The sequence below is a fragment of the Rhea pennata genome, chromosome 10 (assembly GCF_028389875.1).
Source record: "Rhea pennata isolate bPtePen1 chromosome 10, bPtePen1.pri, whole genome shotgun sequence".
Taxonomy (NCBI): domain Eukaryota; kingdom Metazoa; phylum Chordata; class Aves; order Rheiformes; family Rheidae; genus Rhea; species Rhea pennata.
In genome coordinates, this window is record NC_084672.1 from 24463439 (window position 1) to 24480721 (window position 17283).

The 17283-nt window shown below is 53.1% G+C and overlaps 2 protein-coding genes across 3 annotated transcripts in view; one reads left to right on the plus strand and one right to left on the minus strand.

Annotated features, from left to right (window-relative positions):
- Nucleotides 1-7285, plus strand: part of ALPK3 (alpha kinase 3) — a 34126-nt gene extending 26841 nt beyond the window's left edge. For both annotated transcript variants that reach the window (XM_062583406.1, XM_062583407.1), the window contains exons 6-13: nt 871-1018; nt 2447-2574; nt 3202-3237; nt 3371-3645; nt 4049-4137; nt 4527-4744; nt 4940-4988; nt 5252-7285. In XM_062583406.1, the coding sequence (XP_062439390.1) occupies nt 871-1018; nt 2447-2574; nt 3202-3237; nt 3371-3645; nt 4049-4137; nt 4527-4744; nt 4940-4988; nt 5252-5564 (1256 nt within the window). In that variant the 3' untranslated portion in view covers nt 5565-7285. The remainder of the gene's footprint in view (nt 1-870; nt 1019-2446; nt 2575-3201; nt 3238-3370; nt 3646-4048; nt 4138-4526; nt 4745-4939; nt 4989-5251) is intronic.
- A 588-nt stretch (nt 7286-7873) lies between these two features.
- Nucleotides 7874-16874, minus strand: SLC28A1 (solute carrier family 28 member 1). The gene is made up of 17 exons (XM_062584054.1): nt 16806-16874; nt 16635-16732; nt 16084-16175; nt 15444-15633; nt 14883-15024; nt 13966-14079; nt 13484-13561; nt 13017-13097; nt 12591-12671; nt 12322-12447; nt 10864-10994; nt 10474-10642; nt 10032-10229; nt 9498-9579; nt 8847-8945; nt 8297-8408; nt 7874-7994 (listed from the first exon to the last, which is right to left on the minus strand). Exons 1-17 carry the CDS (start codon nt 16872-16874, stop codon nt 7874-7876), a joined length of 1983 nt encoding a protein of 660 aa, XP_062440038.1.
- Between the last annotated feature and the right edge of the window lie 409 nt (nt 16875-17283).

Genomic DNA, 17283 nt, shown 5'->3' on the forward strand with positions numbered 1-17283 from the left:
CCTGGCCAACCGACGTGGTCTTCTGGCAGAGCCCTCTTTGACAGCCACCTGAGGCCATGTGAGTTTTGTGCATTGGCAGGATTTTCAGCATCAGTTTTTAGCTGTTGGAAAGCCAAAAGTCCGCCCCAAATATTTTCAGAGTGAGATGTAGCCAGGTAAGATGGGCTGGAGAGAGCGCTTTTGTGTGAAGCACAGGAGAAGCATGAGCATGACCACTGCAGAGAAACCACTAGGTTCTACTGTGCCCTGCTGGGGTTAGTGCAGAGAAGGCAGAGGAAGGCCAGAGAAGATAGTGCTGATACTGGCTGTCAACACAGCCTGGGTTTCACTGTCCAAAGTAGTTACATAATGCTCTTGTTCTTGGACTGCCTGTCTCAGTCCTTGCCATGTAGGTGTGAGCAGGGTGCATACTCCTTTTCCACTTCCATGATCAATGTTAGTTTGATCCCTGGTGACACTGAATCAGAAGAGGGACAGTCTGGATGCTGGGATGCTTGCAGGAGGCAGGCAGTATGCTCGCGGAAATCAGTATTTTCACAAGGGTAGGATTAACCTTGACAAATCCCTACTTCAGGGAATAAATGTTTCCTTCTACATTTCCTTCTACATTCCTTGTTTTTCTGCATTGCCTCTTGTTGATTCCAATTAGGTAGTACCATGCTGCACTGCTGAATTCATTTGTACTACTTTTATTCCATTGTATTTATCCAAATAGAGCTCTGAGACCTTCCTTGTGAAGAGTGTGTTGATGTACATGTGGTACCCAACACATAAGTCCTAAGCAGCAGTGCTGGGGCTGGCTGGCTTGTCTCCAGAGCTGCAACCAGCATTGTGTATCTCACCATCGGTCTCTTTGCACCCTGTCGTTAGCTCCACAGGTGATCCGTAAGATCAGGGCAGAACAATTTTCCGATGCATCAGGAAACCTGAAACTTTGGTGCCAGTTCTTCAATATTTTGAGCGATTCTAAGCTGATGTGGTACAAGGACGAGATCCCTGTAGCAGAAACTCGAAGGAGGTAACCTGCCACTCTGCTTTATTTTAGTCTTTGTGCATGTTAAATACAGCTCTGGCCCTCATGCCTATTGGGGTGAAGGTGCCTCTTCTGCTAAGGCTGCATGGGAAGCGCATTGCATGGCACAGGACGTTGTGAACTCTATAATGGCAGTGCCCTGGGAGGGAAGGCTTGCCTGGATGTGGAATGGCTGCCCTACTTGTCCTGTTGATACTCCATCCAAAGTCTGGCTGTGGTTTGGGGGCTGATGCTTTGAATAGCAAAGCCCTGAGGAGGGCAGAGGTTGAAGCCAAGCCTGGGGAGGGCAGGGAAAGTACTGTGCGCATTTCAGAGTTTAAGAGCTGGGTGTGAGATAAAAACTGGGACCCCTAGTGATATATGTGATGCTGGTGGCAGTGCCTGGAGGGTCTACTTGCTGCACCCTCGCAGGCACATCCATACAAGCAACTCTGGTAAGTGTCAATGGAGAAAAACAAGTTCCGGCCATGCCCTCTCCACCCTTGGCATGGCCCTTGTGCTTGGAGAGCATTTTCAGACTTCTGGGTGGCATACTGTGTTCTGGATATTCCTTTGAATATAATAGGGAAAGCTCTTTGTTCTCAAGCCTAGGCAAGCAATGACTTGTGTAGTAACATCATCCACATTGGATGGGATTTGCCTAATACATCTGAAAGTCACCTGAGCTCCGTTTATAGTGAGCAGGTAGAAAGAAGTGCATTTGGGGCACAAACTGTCCCCTGCAGCAGATACTTGAACTGGGGCAGATGGAGGAGCAACCATTTCCTTCTGTCTGAACAGGGAATGCAGCCAGCTCAGCCAGCAAGACTCAGGGGGAGGCTCCCACCTCTTCCCTGTGCAGTTCGTCATCGTCTTTGGCTAAGAGGAATTGCCAGCCCAAAGCTTGGTGCTACAGACTGGAGCAGATCAACAGCCTGCTGATATAAAGCTCATGCTCTACCAATCCTTTGGAGAGAGAAAGGCTGCGGGATGGGAAGTAGTATCTGCCCTTGCTCATGAATTGGCTGAAATGTAGCAGGAAGCTTTACACCTCTGTGCCTGTTTGGCTTCCAGCGATGCTATCCAGACAAGGATTTAGTAGCCCAAGTACGGCCTTGATCTCAGCCATGCTCAGAGACTAGTTCCTTTACTGGGTATGAGTGTGGGGTTGCAGCTCAGCTGCAGCCAGGATTTACTGTGAAGACATGCATCTCTGTACTGCAGGGCAGACCTCCTAATGCCATGATGTGCTGGGGGAACAGCTGGGACCCTGCTGCCTTCCCACATGCCCTTGGGCTAGCTGGGAAGTGAAGTTCCTTTTCTCAGCAGGGTTTGCTTTCTTTCTAGCCCTTTTGCAATTTGCTGGAGACTGTGGTGACCATGAAAGTGTACTAGCCTATGATAAGGCTGACATGATGTTTTGATTACTTGCAGTGCTGGTGACGAGGGCCAGGCAGCCTTGGCTATTGTGCAGGCATCCCAGAAGGACTGTGGGGTCTACCGGTGCGTGATAAGCAATGAGTACGGCACTGACTCCACTGATTTTCTGCTCAGCCCAGAAGGTGAGAAATCCTTAGCAGCCTGGGCAGCTCTCTTAGCTACCTGGATGTACAATGGGATGGCACAGAGGGGCCTGGGAAAGGCTTGGTGGTGGGTCATGGAGAGAGAACTCTGCAAGCCCTATAATACCGCCTCTCCAAGGTGTGCTCCACCTCCGAGCAGCAAATCCCACCTTGGGATCAGTTCTCCTTGGGACAGTGTAGAGGCAAGCCTGGTGGGAGTGGGCATAGATTTGGGCTGGGTGGCCTGGGTTTAGCATCAGGGAGAGGGCAACCCAATGATTGTGGGATGCACTCTGAGCCTGGACAAGAGCACTGCAAGGGTGTGAAGGGCCTGAACTCTGCAGAGGAGGGAGTGACATCCGGTTGGACCATGGTGCTGTTCTCTGCAAAGTGCCCATCAGTTAGTTCTGACTCAGAAGTACTCTCTTTTTGGGGTCCCATTGAGATGCCAAGCCCAGGCCTTGAGTAGAGCAGAAGATGCTTTCCAAGGCAGACTTGCCCGTATTAATTTATGAGTGATTCAGGACATATTTTTTGGGATCCCTTCACATAAAATTGCATGGGCATTGGGGCTGGGTGGCATCCTGACAGGACCCTGACTGCTCTCCTGCCTTGTGTCTCCTGCAGTTCTGTCAGGATTTATCTTGCGGGAAGAGATTGAAGGTAAGGGCAATCTGCTGATGAGCTGTGAGTGCTGCTGCAGCCACCACCTCTTGCTGCGTGGATGCAGGCAGCTCAGTGGCAGGGGCAAGGCATGCCTGCTGTGTCCCTGCTCACCAGCTCTTCCCTCCATCAGTTGGTGAGGAGATCGAGATGACGCCCATGGTGTTTGCAAAAGGCTTGGCTGACTCAGGCTACTGGGGGGATAAGTTCTTCGGGCGTGTTGTGAGTGAGGACATGGAAGTGGGTGCCGGCTTCCTGCGCAAAGCCTGCCGCGCCAGGGCCATTTATGGCCTGGAGCCTGTCTTTGAGTCTGGTCGGACCTGCGTCATCAAAGTGCACAATTTCATTGTCTTTGGGACCAAGAATGAGAACAGCCTCATCGAGAAGAACTATGATATCACCATCCAGGTGGGCACAGCAGCTTCCCACTCTTGTGGGGCAATCTGGGGCTCTGGGTGCCCTCTGCTTTCCTCCTGCACTCCTTCCTTGTCTGTATGAGCCACAGTCCTCAGCTCTGCTTCCAATTTCTTTATTTCCTTAAACTTTTCAAATGCTCTGGATGGGCTGAGCCTTGTCCCAGCAGGGCTGGCACTGTACTTGTTGTTTCTGGCTTCAGCTCTTCTCCCTGAGCCGCACAGAGTTGCTTGTAGGATTCCTGTCACTTGTCATTCGTCTGCCAGGACAGGGAACAGAGTGGTAGTGCTACCACAGGATGCCTTGTGAGGTGGGGAGTCCCAGGGAGGTTTGGGCACTGGCTGCCTAGCTGATGTGAAGCAGGAAAAGGCTCTGACTCTTTTGCTTGAATCCCCAGGAATGTAAAATCCAGAACTCCAGTCGAGAGTACTGCAAAATCTTTGCTGCTGAGGCACGAGCTGTCCCCGATTTTGGAGCAGTGCCTGAGTAAGTAGGGTATTGTGATGCTCTGTTGGCCTGGTAGCAGGGTGAAGCAGCTGGATGATAGGGAGGTTTCCCCATGGGAGCTGGGGAGATCCCAAAGGGTGGTGCGCTCTTCTCCCATCCTACTGCGCATCAAGCCCAAGGGAGGAACCCAATACCTAGGCATGTTAAGGAAGTCGAACCCAGGGAAGTTGTGGGAGGTTGAAGAACTGTGCCAGGGACTGGCAGGCTGACTTCTGACTCTGGCAGATGTGCTGGAGCTTGGCTTGGGGAGCAGAGTGGGAGAGGTGGAAGAGAAGGCTGTGCTTGCAAATGGCTGGTATAAGTCTCCACTTGATGAGATGGGAGAGCTTGTGAGCTGGTGCCAACTCCAACTGTGTTGTGCTGTGCAGGATAATACCTCTGTACCTGATTTACCGGCCGGCTAACAACATCCCCTATGCCACGGTGGAGGAGGATCTGGGGGGGCCCTGCGAGCAGTACTGTGTCACTGAGAGAGATGGCAGCCTGGTGGCAAGGGGCACCTCAGAGATTGTGCTCAAGTGCTGCACCTTCCAGCATTGGGTCTACCAGTGGACAAATGGAAACATCCTTGTGACTGACATGGAAGGTAATGGGATCTCCTGCCTGATTCGTGTAGCTCCTCCCCACACTGTGACTTGTGAAAGGAGGAGGAAAAGCCCCAGCTTAGGCCTCTGTGCCATAATCAGGTCATCCCTGCTCCAGGGGCGATGGGCCTGCCTTTCACACTGGTGCTGAGCATCCTTGTCTGGGCAGAGACCGGTTGTTCTCTGTTTCATTACAGGGGTGGGATGGAAGATGACCAACGTGAGGATAGCTACCAATCTGAAAGGGTAAGTGACCCTCCAGCTGCTGTCTCACAGCAGCCCAAGCAGTCTGTAGCTCTGCTGCTTGCATTGCAAAAGAAACAGTGCGGTGGTGAGCACAGCTGGGCTCCATCTTCGCTAGCCAGTGTCCAGGAGCTCTGCAAGGCTGGACCCAGTTATCTCGAGTCACTCCTGGCTGGTGGGCCAGAAGAAAGAGCTACTGGCACTGGAGAATAAAGGCAAGTGGGAGGTCTTGCGTTAGCCAGGGCTGAGTGTGACTGTATTGACAGGTACCAGGGGCTGAAGGAAAGCTGCTTCCCATCCCTGTTGGAGCAATTTGCAGCTACTCACCAGTGCAACCACTACTGCACCATCCTCGGCCTGAAGACTCTGGAGCCAGCCAAGCCCAAGGGCTCCAAGAGCCCCTCCATGGGCAGGAAGTCTGCCCAGTCCAGCCCTCAGCTTCCAAAGAAGGGCCTGGCAAGTCCCCAGGGCACCCGCAAGGCTGCTGTGAGCCCCAAGAGCTCCCGGAAAGCGGGAGAATTGGGGGAGGCCCAGGCAGCCTCCAAACTCGGATCTGGAGAGACCGGCCACCCTCAGTAGCTAGAGCCGCCTCTGCTGGGACTCTGCTCCGGCCCTGAGCAAAAGCAGCCAGAAGGCAGTGTGCACCTGCGCACCCCATTGGGAAGGGGGAGACCTCAGTTGGCAGCCGCTGTTGCCACTCTCCTTCCTTCGGCTCCTGCTCTGGCTCGTAGCATTTGTGTTGTTTGTGGTGTGCTAGTGAAAGAGCGACCTGGCTGGATTCACAGCAGGGCCTGCAGAGCTGTGGGCATTACAGCGCTGGCCCACGGTTGCTGTCTTATTACCTCTTTAACATAAGCTACCACCAATGGTGGAGCCTGTGGGGCTGCCCTGTGTGGTGAGGCTTGCTTTCCTCTCTTGACTGTCTGTTTAGCTTTCTTAAGCCCAGCGCTGGTGCCTTGCCCTTGTGTGCTCAAGGCAGGGGCCATCAGCCCTGCTCCCTTGGGCTTTGTCTGTGCCAAGCTGATCTACAAGGCCCCCTTCTGGCAGTGTCCCCAACGCTTGCCAAGGTGACTGGCAGCCTAGGCTGTTCTGCCTCGCAGCATCTTTGTCTTCCCCCAACACATGCCACTGCACGTAACCCCCTTAGTGTCCTCCCTGTAGACAACGAGTCAAACCCTGCCGGCGCTTCATGTCAAGGATGCAAACCCAAACAGGGCCCACCTGGTCCCATTTGCTGTACAAAGCACTGGAAAAAGGCAACACGTATCGCTGCAGGTGATTTTAGTGGCAAGCTGCAGCTCTCGTGCTTCTTTGCTGCTTTTGTTTGGGGAACCTGTCATGTGGGATGATGCTGGTGGTGGTACCAGTGCTGGCGGCTGCACGGCAATAGGGGTTTGCTCCCTTGCCTCCCTCTGCACTCCCACCCTCTTCCTACACCCTGGGGCAAGCATCACAAGGTCCCTGGGGCATCCTGCCCTGTTATGGGGTGGATGCTGAGGCTGGGCTGGTGGTGCTGCCAGTGGGTGCCAGCCATGCCACAGTAAGGCTGCTCTACCTCACACAGGGCACCCAGGAGCTGGGGAGGCCTCCCCTGCATGCTGAGGGCTGCTGTGCCACATATGGCCTTTTGGCCTGCTCCTTCAGCTTACTAAGTTCTTGACACCCCTTGCCTGTTTGCCATATGCAAACCCTGCCCGGCCATGTAACACCACCCAGACACCCTTACTTAGTTCCACCCCTGTACCGCCCTGTGTCATACCCCAGTGGAAGCAGCAGCTCTGCTGCCAGCTTGTCTGCCCTGTGCACCTGCAAAGGATGGTGCCAAGTGGACCTAAAGACTTCTGGCCATGGCAGGAGGCAGCAATGGATGGGCAGTGGTGCTCAGGCTGGAAAGTAAAGTGCCCTGAATTGAATCAAGCCTCCGTCAAACCCATTAGCTCGTCAAGGTGCACAATAGCCAGCAGAATGTGGCAACTGGCAGCGTTTGCTGCAGTGACACTTGCCAAGAGCTCTTGTCCCAGATCTACCTGCTCCTGTCTCACTGTAGAGCCTCACATTTTCAGGGCTCTGGAGAATGGGGTTTGGTATGTGATACCACCCTGTAAGAGTCATGAGGGCATTGATGTTCCATCCCAAATGTGGCTTCCAGCAGAGGAGGGAATGCATCAGGTCGGGAGTACGGCATGTTCTGGGGCCCTGGTGCTTGCTGTCAGGTCATTGTAAAATAACGATGTACATATGTGGCCGCAGTGGCAAACGGCTGTGCTCGAGTGCAATAAAGCAAGAAGGACTGGCCTGTTTCCCTCTGCTGTGGTCTGTACAGAAAAGATGCCACAGCTCCCTGCTGGGGGTCTAGGGCCACCTCTGTGGCACCCAAATGGGGCAAGTTGGTGTGGCTTGCGTTTGGGGAAGGATGGGGCTCTATCCTTATCCTCACCCCTTGGGGAGAAGAAGGTGGGTGGAACCAGTTCCTGGAGGTGGCATCTGGCAGAGGGTCATCTCGCAAGATCTGCAGCAAACATCAGCTGCAGGGAGCTCCAGTTGCAGAGTACAGCCTGAGCAAAGCATCCCACACCCTGTCCCCTACAGGAAAGCGCGGTTGAGTGCCAGAGAGCAACACAGAGGGCTCATGGTGAGTGCATGGTGATTTTCCTCATTTATTAGGGAGTTGTCCTCCCCATCTGCAAGGCCAATACCTCAGCGTGGGTTGCAAGGCTCACAGTACTAGGTGGCATCACCGGGGCAGAGGAGAGAAGTACAGCTGCGTGGGTCTGTGCTGGGGATTTTTTTGCCTTTGGGTATAGGCCTGGCAGATCCTGGTGTTTGCAGGCCTTTTACCACAGAGCAGGCATCTGCCTGCACCTTTCGGTGCTGCAACAAGGCTAGGCTCAGTCTGCACATGCTGTGTGGTTGTAGTGTCCACAGCACTGGATTAGGCATGGCATGGTCTCCTCCACCCCTGCCCAGGGACCCGTGAAGGAAAGGTTCCCATTCTCCTCAAGCAATGAGCTGGAAGAGAAGAGAGACATAGTCAGGGCAAGCTGCCCCCCTTCTTCACCTGCCACCTTGAAGCCAAGTATTTGAATCCTTATCCAGGCTGCCCATTCATCATGTCTTCCCAGCAGGAGAGCCACATTGCTGGGTGCCAGCCATGCTGTGGCACAGAGTTGTAGGGTGTGAGGGTGAAGAAGATGGAATGCCTGGACAAGCTGTAAGGTCCACCATCTAGCTGTGGCTGTGACCCTGACACATGTGGATCCGTAGATAGGGTCATACAGCATATGCCTCCTGTGGCCTGGCCATGCACCCACCTGGCAAAGAGCTGCTTGCAGCATGTGTATATGGCATAGCTGGTGGAGCTGAAGTTGGTGTTGCTGAGGAACGTCACGCAGTCACTCATCTCTGTTGGCACGTAAAGGAGGCCTGGGGGACAGGACCTTGTGGTTGGGGCTCTCGGACCATGCTTGCAAATCCTGTACCTGGACTTGGCTTGCACATCCCCTACACCCCCCACAAGCAGCTGCAGCTGTGGCCCCAAGGAGCTCCTTGCAGTGCCACAGAACCCACCCTCAAAATACCCTGATCTCAGCCCTGGTGAGGGTGAGGGACCCCTGCAGAGCTAGGGGGGAAGCAAAGGGGCATCTGGGAAGCCCTGGCAGAGCTGTGAGGAGAGCAGGGGCTTTTGGAAGCTCTAGCAAGGGGTTTTGGAAGCCCTAGCAGGGCCATGGGAAGGGCAGGCCAGCCATCCCCATCCTGTCACATGCATTTACAGGGGGTTTCACCCTTCTGCATGCCCCTTCCCAGCCCTTTCTTGACTCTCAGCTGCCCTCTGGGGCTGCACTGCAGTGAGCAAGGACCTACCTGCTAGGCAAGCGTTGAGCATGGAGACGCAGATGCCGGTGAGCAGGGCTCGCAGCACTATGGAGGCAAAGTCACCCTTGCGCTGGGGTACCATGGAGGCTGCGGGCAAAGCAGAGACTGGGCTCAGCTGGACCCTTGCCCTCACTCTGCCCTAGGTTAGGAGCAGCTGCAAAAGGGGATGCATCCCTGGGTTCCCTCTGCCATGTGAAGCTCTGTCCTGGGAACTGCTTCTCTAACATGGTGCCTTGGAGACATCACAATCTTTCCACCAGGGACTGACATGCTGTCTGCCAGCACTGGTGGAGGTGGGTGCTGGCAGAACACTGTGCATCCTGCACCCATCGGTGTTTGATCCAGTGCTGTCGGCATTGATTGTGCTGCCCTTTGTCCCTATGACTTGGTAGCACCTGGACTGGTGGGTTGTGCCATGGCCCTCACCTTTGAGTGAGGTGCAAAAATCACCCTTACCACCTCATGAGAGTCCCATTTTTTTCTGTGTGCTGGCAGAGATGGACACAGTGGCTCACAGATGGCAAATGCCTCCTACCACAGCTGACTGTGTGCTCCCTAGGCCTGGGATCCCACTGCCCCATGCTCAGGGACCCTGAACACTGGTTGCACTCAGGGACTCTAGATGTGGGTTGTACTCACTCAGGCCTCCCAGCATGATCCCGATGGAGCTGAGGTTGGCAAATCCACAGAGTGCAAAGGTGGTGATGCTCTCAGCTCGCTCCTGCAGGACACAGCAGCAAGGGATGGTCACCTCAGCACAGGAACAGCCCCAGTAGGCCCACAGCACCCAGAGATGAGCACTGTGATGTAGCTCCCAGCCCAGTTGGGCAGGATGGAGATGACCCCCCCCCCAACCTTGCCTTTTCTCCTCCAGACTTTTCTGGGAGCAAGGAGGCAGGTGGTGGGCTGCCTGCCTGTGGAACAGGCTAGGCTGAGAACAGAACGGGTATGGCAAGACCCTATAACACCATGATATGCCCCACTGGAGAGCAGGAGAAATGGAAAAGGACTTCACTGACTGCTTCAGATGACCATGTGCCCACCAAGTGAGCTGGACATTCAAGTCTAGCTGGCCAGAGCTGTCCTCCCATCCCAACACCATCATCCATTTGTGCCCATTTCACTAGGCACCATTCCCACCCTGTGCCCGACAGGATGGCAGGTGCCTCTCACAGATATCCATTGCTTCCGGGTCCCATCCCACTCTTCCAGGCCTGACAGTCGGTTCTTCTTGTACGTGGCCAGCTGCTGGTATGCCACAAACTCGTTCAAGAAGATCTTGATCCCCAAGAGCTCAGCCACCAGCGGCGAGTCTGCCCAGTCTGCCCCCATGAGAAAGGCCACTGGCATGAGGACATAGGAGCAGATCACCTGGGAAGAGCATCCCAGAAGGAATTAACTCTGACCATTAACAGCTGACCATCTGCATTAACTACCAGCGTGGGCACCTGTAGCCAGGATTTCACCTGTAGCACTCAACAAGGTGAAAGTTGACCAAGAAAGGGTCTCAGCAGTCTACTGAGGCAGTGGGCAGCAGTGGGGATGGAGGGACACCGTGGATGGGGGATCTGGCAGGGTGAGGACCATGAGCTGCCTTCAGGCCAGCAGTAGATACCTGGAAGGAGAGCCCCTCGATGTCCACCATCTCCCCAAACCAGCGCAATGTGGCATTGATAAACTCCAGCACTGCCAAGAAAGCAATGAGGTTGGCTGCGATGTTAGCCACAAGCCCCACGGAGGCAGCAGCCCCATTGCCAGCAGCTTCCAGGATGTTCCGCTCCTCCCTGCAAGGGAAAAGAGCCTGATGGGCTCATATGGCCAAGCATCCTCCACTCAAGATCAGCTCTTGGTCCCTGGATGTACCACACTGTCCACACATCACACAGGCTCTCCCAACCTTGAGTTCCTCATGATACTTGCACCTACCCCCAAATTGTCCCCACAGGTTCCCTGGTCTGGCTGGAAAAGTGCAGTCCCACTCCTTCATCCCTCTGCCCCCACTCACCCACAGGAAAGGCGGATGTTTTCTTTGCCCTTGAACTTGGACTCTTCAACTTCAGGGTAGACAAGTTTGGACATGGCGAGAGCGCAGGGTGCAGCCATCACGGAGGCTGCAATCAGCGACGCTGCGTCTATCTGCAACGTGCAGACCATGCACTCAGACCTGGCATCTCTGTGCAAGGCTGTGCTGCACGATGTGCCACCCTGGGGTGCCCCTAGCACAGGGCTGGCATGGGTGAGCAATGCTTGGAGCAGTTCAGGGCTCTCTGTTTGCTCAGCTGGCTCATCAGAGTGGCATAATGTCTCTCTTTTTCCCTGTCTTGCCTATACACAATGCTTAGGGCAACTTGCCTGGATGGAAGTGTTGCTGGAGCCATAACTATCATGTCCCTGGAGACATTAATCTCTCTTGCTGTTTGACCTCATCTTGATTATTCCTGTTCCTTCCTTGTCCCTTTTTATCAGTATCAGAGCAATAGTTTGTGCAACTTTGTGAACCTTTACCTGCTGACGAGCAGCCAAGCTTCCAGCAGGAGTGGAGCCTTACAGTAATCGCCTCTTCTCACTCCTCCTCTGACCTCTGGGTGATTATTTCTTATTTCCCTGATCTTTCACCCTTAGCTTTATGTTTAGAGACTAACTAATGTTTAATTAGAAGGATCCCTGCCAGCAGGTTGAGGGGAAGCATTATTCCTCATTACAGAGCACTGATGAGGCCACATCAGGATACTGTGCCCAGTTTTGAGAGACTGATGAACTGGAGAGAGTCCAGCAAAGGATCCCCAAGATGGTCAGGGCACAGGACCTTCAAGTAGATGCTGAAGGAGCTGGACTTTTTTAGCTGGGAGAAGAGAAGACTGAGGGGAGGGGGATCCTAACTGGTATTTCCAACTACCTAAAAGTGGGCTATGGAGAAGACAGATGGATGCTTCTTGGAGGTGCCTAGTGAAAGGAGTAGAGGCAATGGTACACATTACAGTAGGGAAATTCCAGCTGGACATAATGCAAATATGTTCTCCATGACTGGGACAGCCATGCAATGTACCAGAGTGCTGGAGGAAATCTCCATCCATGGGGATTTTCACTACCAAACTAGACAAGGCCCTTACTACCCTGGTCAGGCTTTGCCACCAGCCCTGCTCTGGGCAGAAGATGGATCAGAGGGTCCTGAGTCCTTCCAGGTTAAATTATTGTGTGATTCAATTAAAAGATTTGTGCAGGTCTCTGTACAAGGACACACAAGGAGGGTCCCATTGCAGTTCATTTGATGCAGTAGGGTGCCCCATTTTTTGCCAGACCAGTGAAGAGGAGGCTGGACATGGATGCACTCTGCCTTCACCATGCTCACTGAAGGGGACTACTGGGCACCTGAAGGGGGTCTCCCTAGCAAGTTTTGGGTGGTTCTTGTGTACCAGGGCTCCCACGTAGGGAGCATGTGACACACACCTACTCATGCACTCACCCCAAAAGAAATGTAGGCTCCCATCACACTGCCTGCTATGGTGGAAAAGCCACCAGTCATCACAGCATGGATTTCCGAACTCGTCATGTCTGCAAGGTATGGGCGGATGAGCAGCGGGGATTCAGTCTGCAAGACAGAAAACCTCTGCCGTCCTCAAGGCAAGGCCACACAGGGCTGCAGGTCTTCGGGGAAGGGAGGAGAAGATGCTTTCTCTGTGGCAGGTTTAGTGCAAGGGCTGAGGAACTAGATCTCCTCCCCAGGTTGCTTACCTGTCCCACAAAAATGTTTCCTGCCACACTCAGGGTCTCAGTGGCAGTGGTACCCATCGAGACCTGAAGCACCCAGGAGATCTGGGGAAAGACAAGGCCACCAGCTTCAAAAAGGCTCCTGTCACCTCTGCTGTGCTCCCCTGCAGAGTGGGCAGCATCCAGCTCTCCAACCTGCCCTCCCCAAGCTGCACAGAGGTGATCTTGGGAAGTGTTCCCAGAGCACATAACAACATCAAGGCCCACAGACCACAAGCAACATCAACCCAAGGGCTTGGTTTTCTCAGGAAGACGTGAAAGAAAGAGGGATTGTGTTTCTATCATTTTAGGAGGACAAATCACCCCAGATTAGTATCATCCCAATTTTCATGGGACATTCTGCAGGTCCTTTTTTCAATCATCATATCAAAGTCTGGTGTGAGGCCCTACCTTGAGAATGAGCCACTGCATGATGCCGAGGTAGTAGAGGATGGACATGACACAGCTGAAGAAAACAATGATGGGCAGAGTCTGCAGGCAAGGCACCAGGGCACAGGATTAAAGAGGAGTTGAGCAGCACATCTAAGTACACTTAGGGACCAGGGCTCCCCACTCCTTGAGCTGACCACGCTGTGGTGTTGCATAGTAGCACTGGACATGGGCCAACCCATGCACTCCAAGCACCACAGCACTGGTCATGCCTGGCAGGGATGATGGGGATCAGTTCTCAGAGCAAATTCCCCAGGGCACCGAGGAGATCCGTGGGTGGGTACAAGGCTGAAGGAGACCTGTCCTGGAGCTATTTGAGATCTGGTCTAGCAACCATAGTTGCATTCAGCTCCATGCTCTTCAAATACCCAAACTGGAAGAAAACCAGGCTCTCCTCTCCCTCCCTATATCCCATTCCTCAAGCTGACCTGAAAGGCAAAGATTTCTCCAATGAGCGTGTTCCCAAAGACGAAGCTGGAGCCAGCTGTAGTGTAATTCAGGAAGAACTGCAAGTGGAGATATTACACGGTAGGACAGCTATCCCTATTAACTCTTTTCCCAATGTCTCACTTCTACTTAGTAGGCAACTGTTCTCCCACCTCAACCCCTCAGCTCAATTCATTGCCCCAACAGATAATGAATGACCCTGTGAAACCTAAACTGAGGATATTAGTGGGCTGTCTCTGAGCCATGGGGCACTGCTCCAGCCCACAATGGACACTGCACCAAAGGACCCAGGATGCTGTACAAAAGCAGAAAAGAGCGGGCTTTTCTCCACTTCCAAATAAAAACCTTTGTGAGTGTGAAGTCCCTGCAGCTTCTCAACCCAATGCCACTCTTGGCTTTTCTTGCTGATCCTAGGGGAGCTACTTGGAGGGCACAAGCACAGGATGTGTTGAGCAGACAGTACCTGGATCTGGTCACCCAGCCACTGGAATGCTTGGATGCCAGGGGTTGTTCGGAGGATGAAGAGCCCAAGTAAAAATTCCAGGACAAGGCCCCAGAAAACTGCTCTCCAGGACACCTGAGACCAAGAGCAGAATGGGGACTCAGATGTTAGCAGAGCCTACAGACTTCCCTCTCCAGTCTCCTGCCTCTGTCAACAATTGCACATCACAGACATCAGCACATTGTGCCCTGAGTGATGGTCACAGGAATGTTTCTAAAGAAAGTGTTACAGAAACCTGCAAGCACAGGTTGCTGATAGAGGAAGGAGAAAATGAGGCGTTGGGACTCAGGAAATGGCTGATGGAATATAACCTAACAGGCCTACCTAGGAGAAGAACACAGAGATTTTCTAGTTGTCTGACTAGTATTACACATTCCCTAGAGCAAAGTTTGCTCTTTACTAACTGTTTGGAGGAAGGGGATAGAGAGATTGCCCTAAACATTTAAGTGGGTTGAGTTGGAAGTCAATGAAACTTCATTTCAATTGCTTCTGCCCAAGCCATTCAGAGTGTTCCTCCACCTGCCTGAAACCCATGAGAGAGCGTGGTGCTGGGTCTGAAGGGATGAAGGATGTGCAGCAAAACAGGATGGAGGTACCAAGAGGGAGCCCTGAGATGAGCAGTGAAAAGGAGAGCAGAGCGATGGCTTTGGGATTCCAGCCATTCACCCTGGTCTCTGTTCCCCAGTCTGTCAGCTCCTAGCTCTGCCCAGGTGCCCTGCTGGCCCCTCTGCTTCCTTTCAGGAGTCCACGGGGTTCTCCTCTGCCTCAGTGATGGGTGGTCAGAGGATGCCAGTAGGCTACTTCCTCCTCAGCTTTCACTGCTGAGTGGTTACACCCAGTGAGGGGAGCAATGGCTAAGCCACATCTGAAATGCTTACTGCGCTGTGGTGCTTTGAGCAGGCAAACAGGAACAGAACCAAAAAGCAGAGACCAGCAAATGAGACAAGCTGTTCCGGATTTCTGGAGGTGTCCAAAACCAGCCATGCAACCAGACCGCCCAGGAGGACCACACACAGCAGCCTGCAAAGGAAATCCCAGGCTGTGTCACAGAGGATGTCACCATGGGGAGCAGACACAGACAAGCTCAGGAGCTAATTGTCCAGGAGATGCCACCATAAGGGCCACGCATCTAATGAAACCTGGGGCTCAGACATAAATGCGGGATGCAAATTGCCATCGCACTTGCTATTTGGCTGAACTTCCCATAATGGAGTTCACTACTGAGGTAGAGGGGTGGCAGTAAGCCATTTTTGCCACAGCTTTTAGTGTTGCCCCCCAGCTGGGCCATGCCTCATCATTCACAAGGTGCCTGCACAGTACGAGGACAAGTGCCCAACACCAACAGCTGTCAGTCATGCCAGTCCAGCTCTGGCTGGGAAGCCAGGTGAGCGTGGATCCAGGCCTTAGGAGGGATGTGGCCCTGTCTCTTCCTGACTCACCATTTCAGCCACGGCCAGGACTTTTGGAAGCATTTCCGACAGGGTCTGAGGAGCTGCAATACCTTTGCCCCACAGTGCTTCTGGAAGAGACTCCAGCACATGAAGAAGACAACCAGAGCAGTCATAACAACCAAGGCGAGGGCTCGCTGGAAGTTGAGCCAACAGGCTGCAGCAAAGTAGCACAGGTAGGCTGGGGAAGGTATGTTGAGAGTCAGCAACGGCAGGACCATAGGATCATGGGATCATAATACTAACTGGGCCCAATGTTGAGGTGCAGTTCTCTCAACCCTCATTCCATGGCCTCCCTTAGGGCTCCTATTGTGTGGGGAGACCTTAGGGAGCACCACCCCAGCAGCCTGGCTCTGGGACTCATCAGTGACAGCATCTCTACTGTTTGGGGGCACACAGAGTGAGCAGAAGAGGAACAGCAAACCCCCTGGGTAGGGGGAGAAAAGGGAAAAGGACAGTGGGGTGCAGGTAGCCCTTATAGGACATGAGTGATGAGGGGAGAAAGAAGCAGATATTGGGGCTGATGAGAACAGATACAACCTCAAGGGAGATGCTCCCCAGTGCTTGGAGGTTGGGAGCATGACTAGCCAAAGGCTATGGAAACGGGGCCTCAGCATTGAGGAGACCTCACCTACACAAAGGACTCCCAAGATGACCTTCCGTATTGCCTTGGCATGAGCCTTACAGAAATGCTTTGCCTTGGATGCCGGGTGCACGGCCTTCCTGAGAAAGCAGCAGAGATGTGAGAGGCCCAGAAGTTGGATCCAGGCTCCATGACCAAAACTACCAGAGCTGTATCATGACCATCATCATCAGCTTGCGTCCTAGACAGCATTTGCAGCAGCGGTATGGCAGTGCAGGTGTGCCTTGGCCTCTAGTAGCTATACTGCCTGCTCCAAGAGGAGAAAGCTGGCCTGTTATCGCAGGGGAGACCTCCCTGTACACCCCAGAATGCAGGGCACATTAAGAGGCTTGCTCTAGGTGGCTATACTGCTATGGGGACAGAGACTTACCACCGCTGCCTTACAAAACCATATATCCTACCTTGTCTATACAGCATGACCATACACTGCTCCCAAATCAGCTACTTGCAGTCCAGGTTTGACAGTACAAGAGCTCACTATGACGACTGGAAATATCCTACATGCAAAGTGCTGTGTGCATCTCCAGGGGAGATTTTACCTCCAGTAAGAGGAGTATCTGCCTTTCCCTTCTCTTCCCCTCTCCTCCTTGGTCTTCCCATATGGATCATCAGGTTCTTCACGGAGCCCCTCCTCCCCCTGAAAAACATCATTAGGCAGGGTACCCTAAGCAGCTTCCTGTGCCCAGACAAGAGGGGACAGGGAGATTTACCTGGGAGCTGAAAGCTGGGTTGTCCAAGCCTTTCTCAAGGTTGACCAGAGTTATCTGGTTATCTTCCATCTTCAGGTGGACTGCAGTGTATTAGAGAGATGGCACTGCTAAGGGCTGACACACTGGCTTGGAGAGAAAATTGGGATCAGCCCTGGAAGGGAGAAATGTCTGACTCTGATTATTGAGTTTGGGACTCTGAGAGGAGGATACCCTTTGTAATAGAGATTCAGAGTGATTCTTGCACCAGTAAACTGAGGGACTAACGCCTGGAGTCCTCAAGTCATAGGGTTAGTGTGCTGGCTTGCTTGCTCTTCTCTAACTCCAGGAAGGTGTTTGCACTTCCTTGCTTCTAAGAGATTACAGATGAGAATTAAACCCAGTTGATCAAATATGATACAATGGGGCTAGCAACATTTCTTCAAGGGGACAACAGTGATCACATGCCTCAGTGTGGGTTCCCTTGCTAAAGTCCTGTGGG